This window comes from Cibotium barometz, chromosome 56 (genome assembly GCF_041138505.1).
Source record: "Cibotium barometz isolate CiBa-2024 chromosome 56, ASM4113850v1, whole genome shotgun sequence".
Classification (NCBI taxonomy): Eukaryota; Viridiplantae; Streptophyta; class Polypodiopsida; order Cyatheales; family Cibotiaceae; genus Cibotium; species Cibotium barometz.
In genome coordinates, this window is record NC_141101.1 from 18,708,183 (window position 1) to 18,724,792 (window position 16,610).

Sequence of the window (16,610 nt, forward strand, 5' to 3'; positions counted from 1 at the left end):
TTGGGTCCTTAGTAGACGCTTAATATATCTTTCTTTCTTGCGCATGCACACATTTTCAAACATGTAAGAACATGAAAGAAATGCTTCAAAAATTCGAAACTATTACCATTACATGTACACTTTGAACCTTCATATGATATCTTGGTAACATATAACTAAGAATATAAAGAGCACACTTACATGTTCTTCTTTCCATTTGGAAGGGCTCATCGGATCCTCCCAGAAGTTCACTTTTGGAGGTCCATGGTGATCTGAATGCAAGACAAAAATAATATGGCTTCCAAAAATTTCTCATTTTAGCACCAATGTATGCATAAACCACAAATCCAGACAGATTGAGCAAGATACACAAAGTGCTACTCACGATACCATTTTCTAAAATATTGATGCCCACCATTAAAACTTGGGGCTTCAAGAGGTTAAAGCCTATCAAAGTCATCATCTAAAAGACACAAGCTCAACCAAAAAAAGGTCCAAAAAAATCTGTCCACAAAATCCCACATGCATGCACACAGCCGCGCGCACAAATTATATCTACTTTTATTTACACCAGCATATGCATAAAGCATGAGAAAAGAACTTCGTAAAGAAAAACCCTTGGCTCTCACTCTTAAGAAGATGGTACGAAAAGACCATCAATGACTCATCAATGTCCAAGCATACGCTACTCAAATGGGCCTACAAAGTGAGGTGGTACTTTTCTACTTCACATGCACACTCAAATAGACATAGACCTTTCTCCCAAAGGTTCCCCTTCGTTTGGCAGCTAAACAAGTGGGGGAGGCTTTCAATAAGCCCACATTTTGCAAGAAGGCTACACATGAGTTGGTTTGTTTGCTCATACATGATTTTGCATGCAAATATTGTTATTTTGCTTGCTTAGGTTAGAACTCAAGCGTCGACCAGCCCGTATTCACAAATGTGCCACATTTGAGCACCTTATCCAACAAGATCATTGTTGGACCTGCCTGTTGGACCCACCCACAACCTTTAAGATCGACCTTTGTGTCAACTCTCTCAATTCTTTCGTCTCCTTGGGCAGCGCAACCCTGATGAAAGTTGCCCCCTTGTTTTCAAACACAAGAAACCTGCCAAATCTGCCAACAATTCACCACATTCTCCCCCAAGTTTCATTTTCAGCATAGTATAGTGCTTGAAAGTCTAGCATGGTCCTAGGGAGTCTAGAAAGCATGTAAAAGTCTAGGGTTAGGGTTTGTGGGCTGATTACTACAAAAAAATAGCAAGCAATGTTTCATGGCAGACATAGAGCTAAAAACCTACTACATGTTAAAGATTTGGGAGTAGACCATCAATAATAACTTCTCCATAATGGAAAGACGCGAGTTCATCGAGTGGGATGTTGATTGCCAGAAGAATCAGTTTGCAGCATGCCGACAAGAGATTCAAGTAAGAAAGGTAGCAAGTGCAGTGGTCAATCCATCCATGGAGGAAGCTCAGCAAGAGGGAATCTCTGAGTGTTCCGTACAGCTTTCAAGAGAGGAAGTGGCATCGGAGATAGTTCCAAGTAAGGAGCAGATCCCAGAGGATGATCCCAAGGTGCACACATTGCCAGACTTGAAGGTGGTACCAACAGAAAAGAACAGCCCATCTTAGCTCTCGTACCACTTTCCAAGGTTTAGGCATATCTCAGTCGAGGAGGATGAGTTAAGTGCTTCATCAATTCTCAAGGTTTCCGAGGAATCTACAATGCCAGTAAAGCATTCAGAGGCAAAGGGGCCAGTTCCAATGCCCACAATTCCCAAGGAGGCACCCGCGACGACATCATGTTGGAGGTTGAGCTAGCATGCAGATCGACACCAGCCTGGAGAGAAGAGAAGCATCATGTGCACCTTGCTCCAAGTTAAACAGGAGGGGACGTCACATGCACACCTTACATCTGGGTCTCTTCGCAAAGCACGGAGCTCTTCAAGCTCATTCATCAAGGCATCCATATCCTACTGATCTTCAACCCTAGCAGACAACGGTGGATTGTTCTGTGCCAAAGTCCCAACATGATCCCTGTCTCTATCCTCTTCCCGCATGTGGCGATTACGGGTGATAGAGTCCTCCACAGAATAATCTGACAGGCTGGCCATAATAAAACATCCAACTTTTCAGAAAGAAAAGAATTTTCTGTGCCCCGGAACCGCTTGCTAACAGCTCCCCAAGTATGATACCGAATAGACTGCAAGGGTGCAACAATGCCCCTACACAAGGGCCACACAGTCTTTCCACACGCTCACTGCCGCTTAAACCAAAAGTAACCTCTTTCGAGGTGCGACAATAAGACGAGGGCTACCTCAGAATCCCAACCTTCTCTCATGGATAATGACTCCTTACAGCCATATCCAGCATCATATTAGGCACAACTGTGTAGAAAGCCAAGCTCTGATACCAATGTTAACGGAAGGGCAATTGTACACAGAAAATCCTATTAATCATTAAATCTGAAAATACATATAAGCATGCCAGATAAAACAAGATGACAAATCTGCATAGTACACCACACTAGGGGCCAAAAGATGGGCTGACCCCCCCCCCTCCCCCCCCCCCCCCCCCTTTATGGTTAGATTACCAAAAAGGAGTCTGCTTCCAAATACAACTTCATGGGTGCCCATGGATTCTCAACTGGCTAGCACCTGTCTCTACAATATGAAAGCAAAACAAATACATATGCAGAATTTTGTTGAGAATTCTCAACACAAAAGGCACTTCCAACATCAAGCACATACTGGACAACTATGGACAGCCCATAGCACTCTCGCATCAGCCCGGAACAACCCTGTGTCTTCACCCTCTTTCTATAAGGTTCACAGGACAAGCCGACCATCCATGAAAGGCTGTTTTTAGCAGCCAACCAGCCCTCAACAGCCACAGAAAGATGCGACCAGCAGCAACACACAAGCCTACAAGCTCTCGGTCAGAAGGAAACTTGTCTAGATGAACACGACCAACTCTTCCTCCCTGTTTTTATGTCCTGTCCAGCCTATGTTCAAGCTGTAAACCAGCCGGCCAGCTGTGGGGAACATGCAGAAGGGGTCAGCCAACACCTCCCATACACCTGGTAGGTTTTTGTCGCAGTAGAAGAATGTAAACAGCTTGTAGATGCAGTCGACCAGCTCTCATGCACTAGGAAAATAGGCACATGCTCCAAATCTGAGTTTTCTGCCAATAATAAGGGCTTCCCGCCAGAAAGAGCTCAAACGTGTGCTTTATAGGTCCAAAAGGAGGCACCTACTAGAAGTGGGTACAAATGAGGTCCGGTGCCCAACTTATGGCTGCCACATGTAATAAATAAGTCCCGTCCAATGTGTACAACTTATAAGTTGTCCGGCCACTTATCCGTGTGTGTAAACCTGCACCCATAATTATTAGTATGTGAAATACGTAAAGCTGTAAATTGGGTTTTTGGGGACACTTACCACTTGCAAAACACATGCAAACCACCTGTCAGTCCCAAGCAGGTGTGCGCATACACGTCCACAGGGTGCCCAAGCGTCCCCAACTGCAACCGGCCTTCAGAAATCTGATGGGTGGTGAAACAAACACTCGCACACAAAATACTTCATCACCCATGGGAACCTGGAAAAGTAAAACAAACAAGGGAGCTAGAGTGCTCCTACAAATAGTACAAGGACACCGATTGGCCCCAAAACGCAATGGCGCCCCTTGCGGTATTTCTTTACTTGATCAAAATTTGAGTACAAAGTACAACTTGTCGAATCCTCTACCAATAGGATCCCTCGAAGCTTTCACCCAGGACTTCCAAATAAACAAACTCTCGTATTACGACAAAGCATTCCATAGAGAAGGCACACCTGTATGACACCTCCCTCCTTGAAAAGGTCTTCTCCATCTCTATCATGGATCCCACAACCCTTTCCCAAACAACAGTAGGGCTGTACCAAACCTCGTGTCCTTCCTATAGTCACAACTTGCATGTAACCTCGAGAAAACTAGAACTTGTTCACATGAATCCAAAGACATGCTTTCCACATGAAACCAAAGACCTGTATCTGATAAACCATAGACCTGTATCCATAAACCGTAGGCCTGTTTCCTCGAAACCAAAGTCCTGTTTCCTCTTGAAAAACCAATGTCCTGTTTCCATGACAGATAAACCCACATATGCACCATCCAATCACGGTGCCAAAAACCTAGAGAGAGAAAGATAGAGGACGTGTCAAGCAAACCCTGAATACACATAATCCAAGATGAAGAGCAACACACCTCTCTTCCAAGAACCTCATCCTGTGCATGTGTAGCTTGATCCTCTGCATCCTATTCTCGTAAACAAAACCAGCTTGCGAAGAGAGAGAGAGAGAGAGAAAGAAAGAGAGAGAGAGAGAGAGAGAGAGAGAGAGAGAGAGAGAGAGAGAGATACCCCTTGGCTATTAGCCCCTCGGCGCCTCCTTCAGCTCACCTGTACGACACCTCCCTCCTTGAAAAGGTCTTCTCCATCTCTATCATGGATCCCACAACCCTTTCCCAAACAGCAGTAGGGCTGTACCAAACCTCGTGTCCTTCCTATAGTCACAGCTTGCATGTAACCTCGAGAAAACTAGAACCTGTTCACATGAATCCAAAGACATGCTTTCCACATGAAACCAAGACATGTATCTGATAAACCATAGACCTGTATCCATAAACCATAGGCTTGTTTCCTCGAAACCAAAGTCCTGTTTCCTCTCGAAAAACCAATGTCCTGTTTTTATGATAGATAAACCCACATATGCACCATCCAATCACGGTGCCAAAAACCTAAAGAGAGAAAGATAGAGGACGTGTCAAGCAAACCCTGAATACACATAAGTCGAAGATGAAGAGCAACACACATTTCTTCCAAGAACATCATCATGTGCATGTGTAGCTTGATCCTCTGCATCCTATTCTTGTAAACAAAACCTGCTTGCGAAGAGAGAGAGAGAGACCCCTTGGCTGTTAGCCCCTCGGCGCCTCCTTCAGCTCACCACCTTCCAAGAGAGAGATAAGAGTCAAGCGTGCTATTCAGCCGTTCCGGGAACGTTCCGGGAACGCCGTTCCCTGTCCGTACGGGGACGGTCAAACAGACCGTTGCGGCATTTTTGACCGTTGGCGGGGCACCAACGGCTATCTGTCATGACCGTTTGGCCCTTGCGCCACTCCTCCAAGGCTCCAAAGCTTCTCTCTTGAGTCTCTCTCTCCCACATGGCTCCCCTCTTCTTCTATATAAGAGACCTCTACCTCCATGCTCTCCTCAAGCCCTCTCCTCTCCAAGCTCTCCCTCTCCAAGACCCAAGGCTCAAGCTCTCCCTCTCCAAGCTCTCCTTCTCCAAGCTCTCCTTCTCCAACATCCAAGCTCTCCCTCTCCAAGCTCACCCTCTTCAAGCTCTCCTTCTCCAACATCCAAGCTCTCCCTCTCCAAGCTCACCCTCTCCATTGTCCAAGCTCTCCTTCTCCAACATCTCCATCCCGATTCTCCGTCTTGACTCTTTCTCAAGCTCTACCACCCATCTCAAGCTCTACTCTATCACTATGGCATCCTCTTCTCAAACCCCTTCCTCTCCTCAACCCGGGTCCGCCGCCGCCTCCACCACTTCAACACCCGCTCCATCACGAAGGAGGAGGCCCGCCGTACATCGATGGAGTTGGTGGGATGAGGTAGAGTGCTCGCAATACGGTCAAGGGGGTGGTTCAAGACCATGGGTATGTAAGCTTTGCGGCTACAAGCGAACCGGCGGTGCCCACAAAGTGCGTGCTCACTTCTTGCATGAGCCCGGCAACGAAGTGCAATTTTGCAAGGAGATTTCGGCCGAGAAGAAGAAGGAGCTCCTTGAAAAGCTTGTGGTTTATGAGGCGGCCGAGTTTGCAAAACGCAATCCTCAAGTGGCCGTCGACCCCACATCCTTTGTGAGGACATCAACGCCGCATGTACCTCGTTCATCAAGAGAGGCATCCGCTTCCCAGGGACGCCAAAGTACTCTTGATGAGAATTGGAACCCTCAATTGAAAGAGGTGGACATGGCGGTGGCACGATTCTTCTTTCATGACCACATAGCATTTCAAGCGGCACGGTAAGTCCTTGGCACTATGCATATGTATCATTATTTAATATTTATACTATTATGTATTATGCGTTTATACTTTAGGCCGTAGGGTTGCTCATGTACTATTCAAATATCATGCTCTAAAGACTAAAAGACTAAATGATGGTAAAAATCTGAACTTTGTGTGTGTTTTGCATATGGTGTTTTGGATAGATCTCCATACTTTCGGGCCATGTGCAAATTGATAGCGGAGTATGGACCCTCTTATGTTCCCCCCTCTTCGGAGACCATCCGCACCTCTCTCCTTGAGAAGGAGAAGGCAAGCGTGGAGGTGGCGGCCAACCACATGAAAGAGCAATGGGCTGAAAAAGCTCTCCATCCATGCAGTTGTTGCCTACTCACGAGGGGAGACATACTTTGTCGACTCCCATGATGCTTCCGGGACGGGGAAGAGTGCCAAGATACTTGCTGCGGAGTGGGCAACAACACTAGAGACGGTGGGGGCGGAGAATGTCATTGCCATATGTGCGGATGGAGAACCGGCAAATAGGGCGGCGGGGACAATTCTCCAAGCAACTTATCCTCGCATCACCGTGTGCTTTTGCATGGCCCATTGCCTCAACAACCTTATCAAAGACATAGGGGCCTTGGATTGGGTTGCACCTGTCATTGAGGGTGCCAACAAAATAGTGACCTTTGTCCTCAACCATCAAAGGGTGCAACACGAGTTTTCCAAGAAGTCAAGCCTCTCTCTTCTTAAGTATTCCGAGACGAGGTTTGCATTCAACTTTCTCATGCTAGGCCGCTTGTGTACATGTAGCGGGGCATTGAGGGGACTCTTCCTCAGTGATGAGTTTGCACGCACTTCAGAGGCTTCCACGACGGTCGGCAAATTTTGCAGGGAAAGGGCAGACGATGCGGCATGGTGGGAGGAGGCCAAGGCGCTTGTGGAGATGGTGCAACCGATTATTGATCTCCTTAGGGTAGTGGATTCCACTCAACCATGCATTGGCAAAGTGTACGAGGCAATGGATCGCATGACAGAGAAGCTAAAAGCAATGTTCAAAGTCAAGCCTCACTATAAACAGGTCAAATCCCTATGTTTGAAAAGGTGGCAAGCCTACCACTCTCCCCTCCATGCTGCTGCCTACATTGTTGATCCTGAGTTTCAAGGCAAAGGGCAACACAAGGACAAAGAGGTGAGCAAAGGCCTTCGACAAACCTTGGATCGCCTTTACACTAGTGAGGAGGATTGCCGCACAATCAAGGACCAATTGCAGATTTATAGAGAGAAGCGGGGGGCTTTTGGTTTGGCAGATGCACAAGCGGACCGCTTCAAGATAGGGTCTGCACTTTGGTGGGAGGATTATGGTGCGGAAACTCCAAAGTTGCAGGAATTTGTTGTGCGCGTACTCTCGCAGGCTTGCAGTAGCAGTTGCCTAGAGCAACTCTGGTCAGTTTATAGCCACATTGCCTCTAAGAAGAGGAACCGCCTTGGTGTACAGCGTGCAAATGATTTGGTATTTGTCAGTGCCAACTTGCGAATGCTTTGCAAGGGCTTGACAAAGAAGGCAGATCCTTTCACCGAATGGGAGCAGGCACAGCAGGACCCACATCTCTCTGATCAGCAGAGGGCCGAGATTTTAGAGGAGCTTGAGGTTGTGCCCGAGGCATTGTCCCCCCCACCTCCCCCTCCCCCTCCACTTGAGGACCAGCCTATGGAGGACTTCACTGAGGAGGTCACGATAGATCTTCACCCTTTTCAACCTCTTGCCTAGTCTCTTGAGTCTAGAGTCTCGAGTCTCGACTCTTGCCCCACTTTTTTGCTAGCAATGTTGTATCTTGGCACTTAGTCATTTTGCCTTGAGTGTACACCCTCCTTGGGCCTTTCATTATGCCATTTGGCAATTTTTGTTTAGACTATACACTCACTTTTGTTTATCATGCCATCGGCGCCCCATTATAGTTTTTTGCTAATACGACTATGCATTTCTCCTCTTTTTGGTGCAATTTTGTGCTTAATGTCTTGGTTTCTAAGTGTAAATCAAGTGTGTTAAAAAAATTTACAAAAAAACAATCGTTTTCAAATTGCCGTTTTTTTCACCGTCCCCGGGACGGCCTTTTGCCCCGTCCCCGTCCCGTTCCCCGTCCCATGTTTCTATGCCTTACGTGTCATACGTGCAACTACCTGGCGAGGAGAGCCTCCACCTGATACCCGCCTGGCTGCCCTGACTGGTTGTAGCCCACCTGGCGCCCGTTAGCTGACTGCAGCCCGCCTGCCTGTAGCCCATACGCGTAGCAGCACCATGTAGCCCATGTGTGCAACAGCCGCCTGGCCTCCCTGTGTGCAATAGCATGCAGCCCATGCGCAGCAGAGCAGCACCCTGTAGCCTATAGGCGGCAGCGCTCACCGCCTATAGACCATGCGCAGCAGTGACAGCCACCTGTAGACCATGTGTCCCCGGGACGGCCTTTTGCCCCGTCCCCGTCCCGTTCCCCGTCCCATGTTTCTATGCCTTACGTGTCATACGTGCAACTACCTGGCGAGGAGAGCCTCCACCTGATACCCGCCTGGCTGCCCTGACTGGTTGTAGCCCACCTGGCGCCCGTTAGCTGACTGCAGCCCGCCTGCCTGTAGCCCATACGCGTAGCAGCACCATGTAGCCCATGTGTGCAACAGCCGCCTGGCCTCCCTGTGTGCAATAGCATGCAGCCCATGCGCAGCAGAGCAGCACCCTGTAGCCTATAGGCGGCAGCGCTCACCGCCTATAGACCATGCGCAGCAGTGACAGCCACCTGTAGACCATGCGCAGCAATGCCAGCCGCTTGCAATCCCATATGATGGTGTACAGGTCCAAGGTACAAGAAAGTACACAGATACGAAGCCCAAGGCAAGGAACACAGAATCGGGAAGAGCTCCCAGGAGGTTTGTTGGTAGTGTTCCACAAAGCCACAGGGGATGGCAGTCCTGTAAGCCAGATAGGTTCTCGGGCAATGGTCCCAAGGGAGGTTTACCCTCCAAGGGGTGATGTGAGAGTGCCAGACTCATTTCTCAAGAATGAAGACCAAGACATTGTTCAGAGTCAGGGCATGAATGGATTGTGGACTAGATGGAACGAATGCATAGATCTTAATCTGAGACATGGTGGTTTTGGAGACCGGGCCGGGATTTCAGAGAAAAGAGTTTGCCAAGGATGGATGGATGACAGAGGGACTTCGGGAAAAGATTGGGATGATGACAGTCATCCAAGAACAGGTTGGAATCCCGTCATCAAGTTTAGCAGAGGGGGATGTCATGTACATGAAAGATGCCATGGACATTCTCAGATGCTGGTCCAGAAGAGGCAGCCAGATAAAGAGTATGAACCAGATAGAACCAGGATGTATGGAGCACAGAGTGCAGATTAGCCAATGTGGACTTGGAGCAAGGCATGGAGGACATGAAGAGGAAGCTGTCAACTACAAGTGGGGACTGTCGACTGCATCAGAAGATGACGTCGGGCGGCTGGACCAAAGGACAAGGCAGCTGAAGGCGCAACAATATGAGGAATGATGTCCAGATGGCGCAGCTTTTATGCTGAATACAACTAGTCGGCTGGCCGACTACTACTGGTCAGCCAGCACTCCAATGTCCCAAGAGTACTATAAAAGGCCACATGTGCTGATTATTGGAGTCATTCAACTCATCTTGGAGTTGGGTCCTTAGGGTCCAAGTAGGGACCAGATTTTGGTGATGTTTCACTTTTTATGAAGACAGCCTAGGGCTGTGGACTGAGTACCTTTTTGTACCATATTAATATACTGAATTTCCAGCATCTCTCTCTCTCTACTCTCTTCATATCACATTTTGCATCAGCATGTTTCCAGGAGTGTTTAGGGCTGAAAGAAGACCCCCAGAGCTTCCGCATGTTACACATGTACTATCATGTCAGGCTCCATATGCCACACAGACACCATGTCAAGCTACACCAGCCATACATGTATGTCATGTCAGGCTCCACATGCCACACATGAATAGTAGAAAAACAGAAGCTGTAAGGAATTTTGTGACAACCGCCGTTGTACGTCTGCGAACCTGCTTACTGGACTCTAGCCGTCAACTGAACTGTACGCCTACTGAGGAGCACCGCCGGTCAGCGCCACCTGATTGTCGTACGACTGCCTGCGCCGCCTGTGCACCTACTTTTCTCACCGCCTAACAACGCTGCCCCACTGCTGTCACACACTGACTATTGTGTGCCGCCGCTTGGCTGCTACCACCTAGAATCTGCTACCGCCTGAACTACTTGCGCCTGCCAGCACCGCCTACTAACCAACGCCTAAACCTTGCCCAGAACCTATTACCGCTGCCAACTGGAGCTATCACCGCTTGACAACATCGCCAACACCACCACTTGCTATTTTAGACACTATTGATTCTGTTGTGTTGCCCGTGGAATTGATCCGATCCCTACACTTCTTTAGGGACTTGTCGGGTTTATGTGTTCAAACTGCCTTGGACGCTTAGCTATCCCCAATTCTGAGCTGCTATTGACTACTTGCTATCCATTGAACACTTGATCATCCCATTTCCTGACGGGTCTATCAATGCCCTTGATCTCACAACTCGACCGGGGTCCCTGCTGTTGTGATTGTTCAGTCCCTTTGAATCAGGCTCCTGATGCGTGACCTTGGGGGGAGATCAAGTTGATATAATTTTACTCAAATATAAAGCAGTTTAACCTTTAAATTGATTTAACTTAAAAAAATGTAATATAATGTGCCTGATACTCACCAGAAATCAGAAACAATCTACATTGCACGGCTAAGGAAGAATTAAAAAGGCAAAATAGTTAAAGCAAGAAAACAGAAAAGATCTCGTCCCCCCCGGCAAACACACACACACACACAAAAGAGAGAGAGAGAGAGAGAGAGAGAGAGAGAGAGAGAGAGAGAGAGAAGAAAACCAACAAAAAACCTAGGAGATTAATGTACACGCAAAACCCTAAAATTCAAAATGGCCAATAATTTAGAGGAAACCCCAATTTCAGAGACAGAGAAAACCATTGAGTTAAGAGGAAGGTTAATCGAAATGGTCACTTCAGGGAAAACTAAACACTAAGAACGAGGTTCATCAGAGACATTAAGCCTTGAGTGCTAGGTACCTGCAGAGAAATGGCGGACAGCGGCACGTTGCGATGGTGTGCGAGTTGCCTGCCTTCCAAGAAGGCGAGACAGGGGCAGGCGGCATGATGCAGTCCACGCCATAGTTCAAAATGATGCTGCCAAGGTGATGTTCACAACTCGCCCTCCTGCTACTCGTTAACTAGGCATTCTGAAGAATCCTAAGCTAAGTGTCGGACCTTCTAGATGATTTGATGAGGGGGTAACTATTAGGCTTAGTGGGGATCTAGAATACTAAGTATTAGGCAGGTGATCTAGAATACTAAGTATTTGAGCATTGGTAGCTGGGTGTTTTGTATAGCTTTTGATGGCTTAGTGTGGACTAGTGGGGACCTCCTGCTGTTTTGCTGAACTAGAGTTTGTCCCACCTTGTACCCTCTTGTCACGTGGTAAAATGAGATAGCCATAAAGAGTGACATGTGGATGAATGCTATGGCAAAGGCAAGAATAGTGAGAATAATAGTGTTGAGATTAGTATGAAGATCATTCTATAGTAGAGATTAGGTTTCCTCTTAGGTTCTCACCCTTGACTCACTTGGCAAGCTTGTACATAGATCATTTGATCGAGATATAATAAAAATACAATAGTAGCAATTGTAGGTTATTGGTGTGGGCTTGTGTTTCTTAGAAGCCTTCTATTGCATTCATCGTTATTGTTAAGTCTCACTCTCAAACAATAGCCTTAAATGTATCAAAGCTAAAGGTTTCCCACTTTCTTTTTATTTATAGCCTATTCCTCATTGGGAGCAAATTGGACCCAATCTTGTGTTATGTGCAATTTTTTTTGCATGCTTTATGACTATTACTTTGCAATTATTTTCTTAGGTCATTTTTCTTCAACACGGATGGTAAGAATAACTTGTGAGACGAAGGTTCACATATGCTAGCCTGCCTGGGAGAATTCATAAATAATGAAGAACCTAGGAATATAAAATTCCATAAATTAACTCCTCCTAACATGCCCAGGGGTGACAAGCAGCTGTCCTTAGTTATCACAAAATCAAAAATCATCATGGGCTAGTAGGAACATAAGATGAACTAGTATCGATTGTTCTTAGTTGTCACAAAATCATCATGGACTAGTATGAACATAAGATGTAATCAAGGATGAATAGGCAACCATGGCATGATCATGTAGCCATTGAGATTCTTCAATGGGGTAGCCTTTATACTTCACTAAAATCTTTTGACTATGAATTAGAATTGTCATGTAGACTGTAATGCCGGAAGATCGGGAGCTTGACTCCTCGGGTCTTCAACAGATGAGTTCATGGCTCTTTTTACATGGATCTTGTTGGTTGATCTTGCTGATCTCCAACTAAGATTCCACGGAGTGGATGAATAGGATGACTAGGGTGCATGAGTATGACATAGTGGATACATAGATAGAGGCAGATGGCTAGCTGTAAAGTATGGCCATAGAGCCACCATGGGCATCGGGACGAGTGTTGGGCAATGTCATGTAAGTTGTAATACCGGAAGGTCGGGAGCTTGACTAGTCGGGGTGTCCGGACCCGGAGTGGACGGACAAGATGACTAGGATGCAAAGGTATGATGGATACATACATAGAGGCAGATGGTTGGCCGTAGAGTATGGCCATAGAGCCACCATGGTGATCGTAGAGCCACCATGGGCATTGGGACGAGTGTTGGGCAGTTGTCCTGTGTACGCACCCATAGTGGAATATATCTAGGTGTAACCCTAGAGTTGTATCATGATCATTATGGCTATATGGCTATGCAAAGCTCCTCCCCCCTTCTGTGTTGGCTATGGCTAACACCTTTCTCGACAATGTTACAATGGTATCAGAGCACGTGATTAGGGCATGCTAATTGCTGTGGTGCTTTTTCTATGAAGAAAAAAGCAACATGTTCTCCTCTCTCCCTCTTGTTTTCGCGTGCACAATTCTTCGGAATCAGTTTTCTTCAAGAAGACTCCAAGGGAGTAATCAGTGTACTAGGAGTATTTTGACCAGGTCTACTGATGTTTTACCCCCCTTTTGGTCCAGCCAATGGAGCAGTTAAAATTGCAATCCAAGCAATGGATTGGAAGATACAAAATAGCCCACGAGAAAAAACCGGCTATAGAGCTTTTTGGCATCCAGCCTAGTTTCCCAATTAATCTTTTGCTTGTCGAGAGGTGAGATTGCTTTCTTGTTGTAAGTAAGGGCTTGCGTGCATGTGTAATTCATGTGTGTATAGTCCAATTATGTGTGTGTTTTATTCATGCTATTTCATCACAACAATGTCAAGGTGTTGTTCTTGGTTTACATGCACACACTCTAGAGCGTAGACTCTTGATTTTGCCATTGTGCAAAACTTTTCTTTTTCTTTGCATGTCGAAGTGCATGTATAGTAAAAGGGTTATAGTAATGTGTGTGCAACCACATGCTCTCGACAAAGTGGAGGTTTTGGCTTTTCTAACGAGCATGGCCAATTGGATGTTCAGTTTTTGGTGTCGATTCTTGGTATGCTCCAGCGTAGTTAACATTAAGTCAACATCTATGGAGAGTTTTGAGTTTACATGAAGTCACATTTTTAGCCATAGAAATAAAGTGTCTGAAGCATGTAAAAACCACTAACTTTTCTTTTAATGTATACACCTAGGTGTGCGTAGAGTATTTATCAATAAAAGTCACAAAGTGGAGATATCCTCCGATTAATCATAGGACCACATGTATTGATATGTATAAGCTGAAATTTTTGGACAACCCTCTGATCCATCTTTTGGGAATGATGCCTATTGCATCTTGCCTAAAATGTACCCCTCACATACATGTTTGATAGGGACCTCTCAAGATTTGGAAACTATGGTACCATCTCTTACCTTTTTAAGGTGCAACAAATTTCCAAACTTCAAGTAACGAAAAAAGCATTTAGTATCACTCATAGTATGTGTGGCAGTTATACTGAATAAGCATTATGTGCTAATATCTCATACTTTTTCAACTATAAAGCTCATGGCTTTAGTACCGGATAACATAGTGATGTCTCCAATCACTCTAGTCATGAACTGTACAACTGTCATCAACAAATATGACCACTAGTCCTAACAACATGATTTACCAAGCAATGAAAGTGGTCATGGTTGGCCTTTACGTCAACATAAAAACAAGATCAAGTGGGAAGAGAAGATTCCACGTCCTCAAAACTAGGCACTTGTGTTCTCAAATCTAGGAGATGGTTAAGAGATTCTAGGTGGAGATTAGTATCTAATCTCACTCTTAATTATATGTACTTAAGCCTATATAAGAGGCTCTCATGCAAAACTTACTTAACTAAGGCCTTGGGTGGCCAATATCTCATAATGTACAACTTTTATAGTGCCTTTACATGACACTGGAATATCATACTCTCACATTCTCATCATCTTGCTATTCTTATGCTTGTCATTATCTTAATCTTATGTGATTGGTCTTAACCTTCTTGCTTAGTTATTATAATGATGTCTTCACCCCTGACTATAATCACCATCTATGATCCACTATGAAATCTAACAAGAGATTAAGGTTACCCTTCATCTCATGAGTCAAAGTGTGGATGCAAAATCCCGGTATGAATGTGGTAAAGCTATGAGAACAACAGACACCAATGAACTCCAAATAGGCCTCATCATCAATACATGCAAGTTGCAGGCTTGATATCTTAATCCTTATGAGAAATGCATCTGTTAAATCTCCCTCATTAATATGCTCAGACTCTAATTGGTTGCATAAGTAGGTCAGTCATGCCTTATTACACATCTGGTAAAATGCATCTGGTAATGTACATTAAGCACATTCCAAGCTTGCTTTTGATAATTATACATGAGTGAATATGAGGAATAATGCTACCTTTCATAGAAAGTGCCACCAATGCATGTGCCTATGCATCGTTGCCATCCCACCTAGCTTGTTCCATTGTGGGAGGTAGATGTATTAACTAGTGTAACCATCCAAAGTACCTGTATTATCCTGTGTTGGTAAGATAGGGCATGCCTCAAAGCCAATGATGACATTCCAAAGCTCTTTGGTAACTAATAAATACATGCCATGTCATATAGAACCACAACAATTGATCCCGTTAAGATTATCTTTGGTAACTAATACATATCATGTCACATAGGACCACAATAGTTCATCCTGTTAAGCTTATCCTTAGTGAAAAACATCTCAAATTCATCATCATTATCTACCATTATTTCAACTTGTAAATAGCTAATCTTTGATATAAAATGCAAATATCCTAAACTACCTACATGTACTATCAATGCCTACTAAATGTAATCGAGATGGTTGCTAGTAGATCAATGATGACAAACCTACAAAAAGTATGAAAAATGACAGTGTAGAGTGAAAATTTTACTTAGCATAAATATAAAAATTGATTATGATGTTGAGGATATTATTGATGATGAGCTCAAAGATGCGATGTGTCAAAGATGATTATGGCTCTGTCTACACACTAAATGCTGTTGTAATATAAAAAACCCAAAATTGAACAAAGACAATTCGAATTGACACTCCATCGAGATGTCTACAGAAACCTCATAGCATGCAAATGAGCCCTAGAACTCACTCGAAATGCTTCAAAACATGTAAAATTTGTTATTAATACACTCTAGGATATACCTTCTCCAACTAAGAGGATAGCTCAATCTAAGATAATGAAAAGAGCATCTCAAGGAGAAGATGACAAGGGGGTGATAGCTTACTCTGATACTAATTATTAGAGTGGAGATCAAAGTAACAACACAACACACAAATAGATGAAGCAAGTAACGAGATATAGATCAAAGCATAACACTCAAAGTAGATTGATGGGAATCGTGTGAAGTACAAGCGAAGTGACATGATAAGGTTACTTACACTCATAAGAGTGTGCACATACACTTGGGAAAAAAACCTCTTAAAGAAGGAAAAAGTTCCTTAATCCATTATTAGCATACGTCCACACATCATTACTATATAAATGGCTACATCTCTCTCTAGCCAAAAATTTCTTCAAATGTCGAGAATGAAAACATAGTCCTATCAATAAAAAACCATTCAGTGGAGGTATATAGTTTCTCTTGAATGTTCTCCTCCTCTTCCTCCTGATCCTCGTCATCCTCCTTATCCTCATCCTTATCCTTGTCATCCTCCTCCTCCTGCTCTTCCTCTTCCGTTTCTTGTGCCTCTACCTCTACCTATGCCTCTGCCCTTGCCCATGTCTCTGTCCTCAACTTTTACCTCTTGTAGAAATTGGATGAAGCTTGCTTCCCATAAGAGAAACTTAACCCCCACATCTTTAATCCCTTGGGTCTTTGTGACACCAACTACCAACTTCCATGAAACCCTTCAACACACCTACAGACTGGCAGGAATGGAGTAAAAAACGATGGAGAGTGCCGGTGCCAAGGCGTCTGAAAGCGATCGGTGGATCAAACATTGGGCGGAACCT

The 16,610-nt window shown here is 45.0% G+C and overlaps 1 protein-coding gene across 3 annotated transcripts in view; it reads right to left on the reverse strand.

Annotated features, from left to right (window-relative positions):
* The window catches only part of LOC147606983 (uncharacterized), a 37,853-nt gene extending 26,410 nt beyond the window's left edge, over positions 1-11,443 (reverse strand). The window contains exons 1-2 of one of the 3 annotated variants that reach the window (XM_086791353.1): positions 11,171-11,443; positions 181-277 (exon numbers count right to left, since the gene is read on the reverse strand). In XM_086791353.1, the coding sequence (XP_086647479.1) occupies positions 181-277; positions 11,171-11,256 (183 nt within the window). In that variant the 5' untranslated portion in view covers positions 11,257-11,443. The remainder of the gene's footprint in view (positions 1-180; positions 278-11,170) is intronic. The other 2 variants (XM_086791352.1, XM_086791354.1) reach the window with 2 other exon arrangements.
* Positions 11,444-16,610: the final 5,167 nt, after the last annotated feature.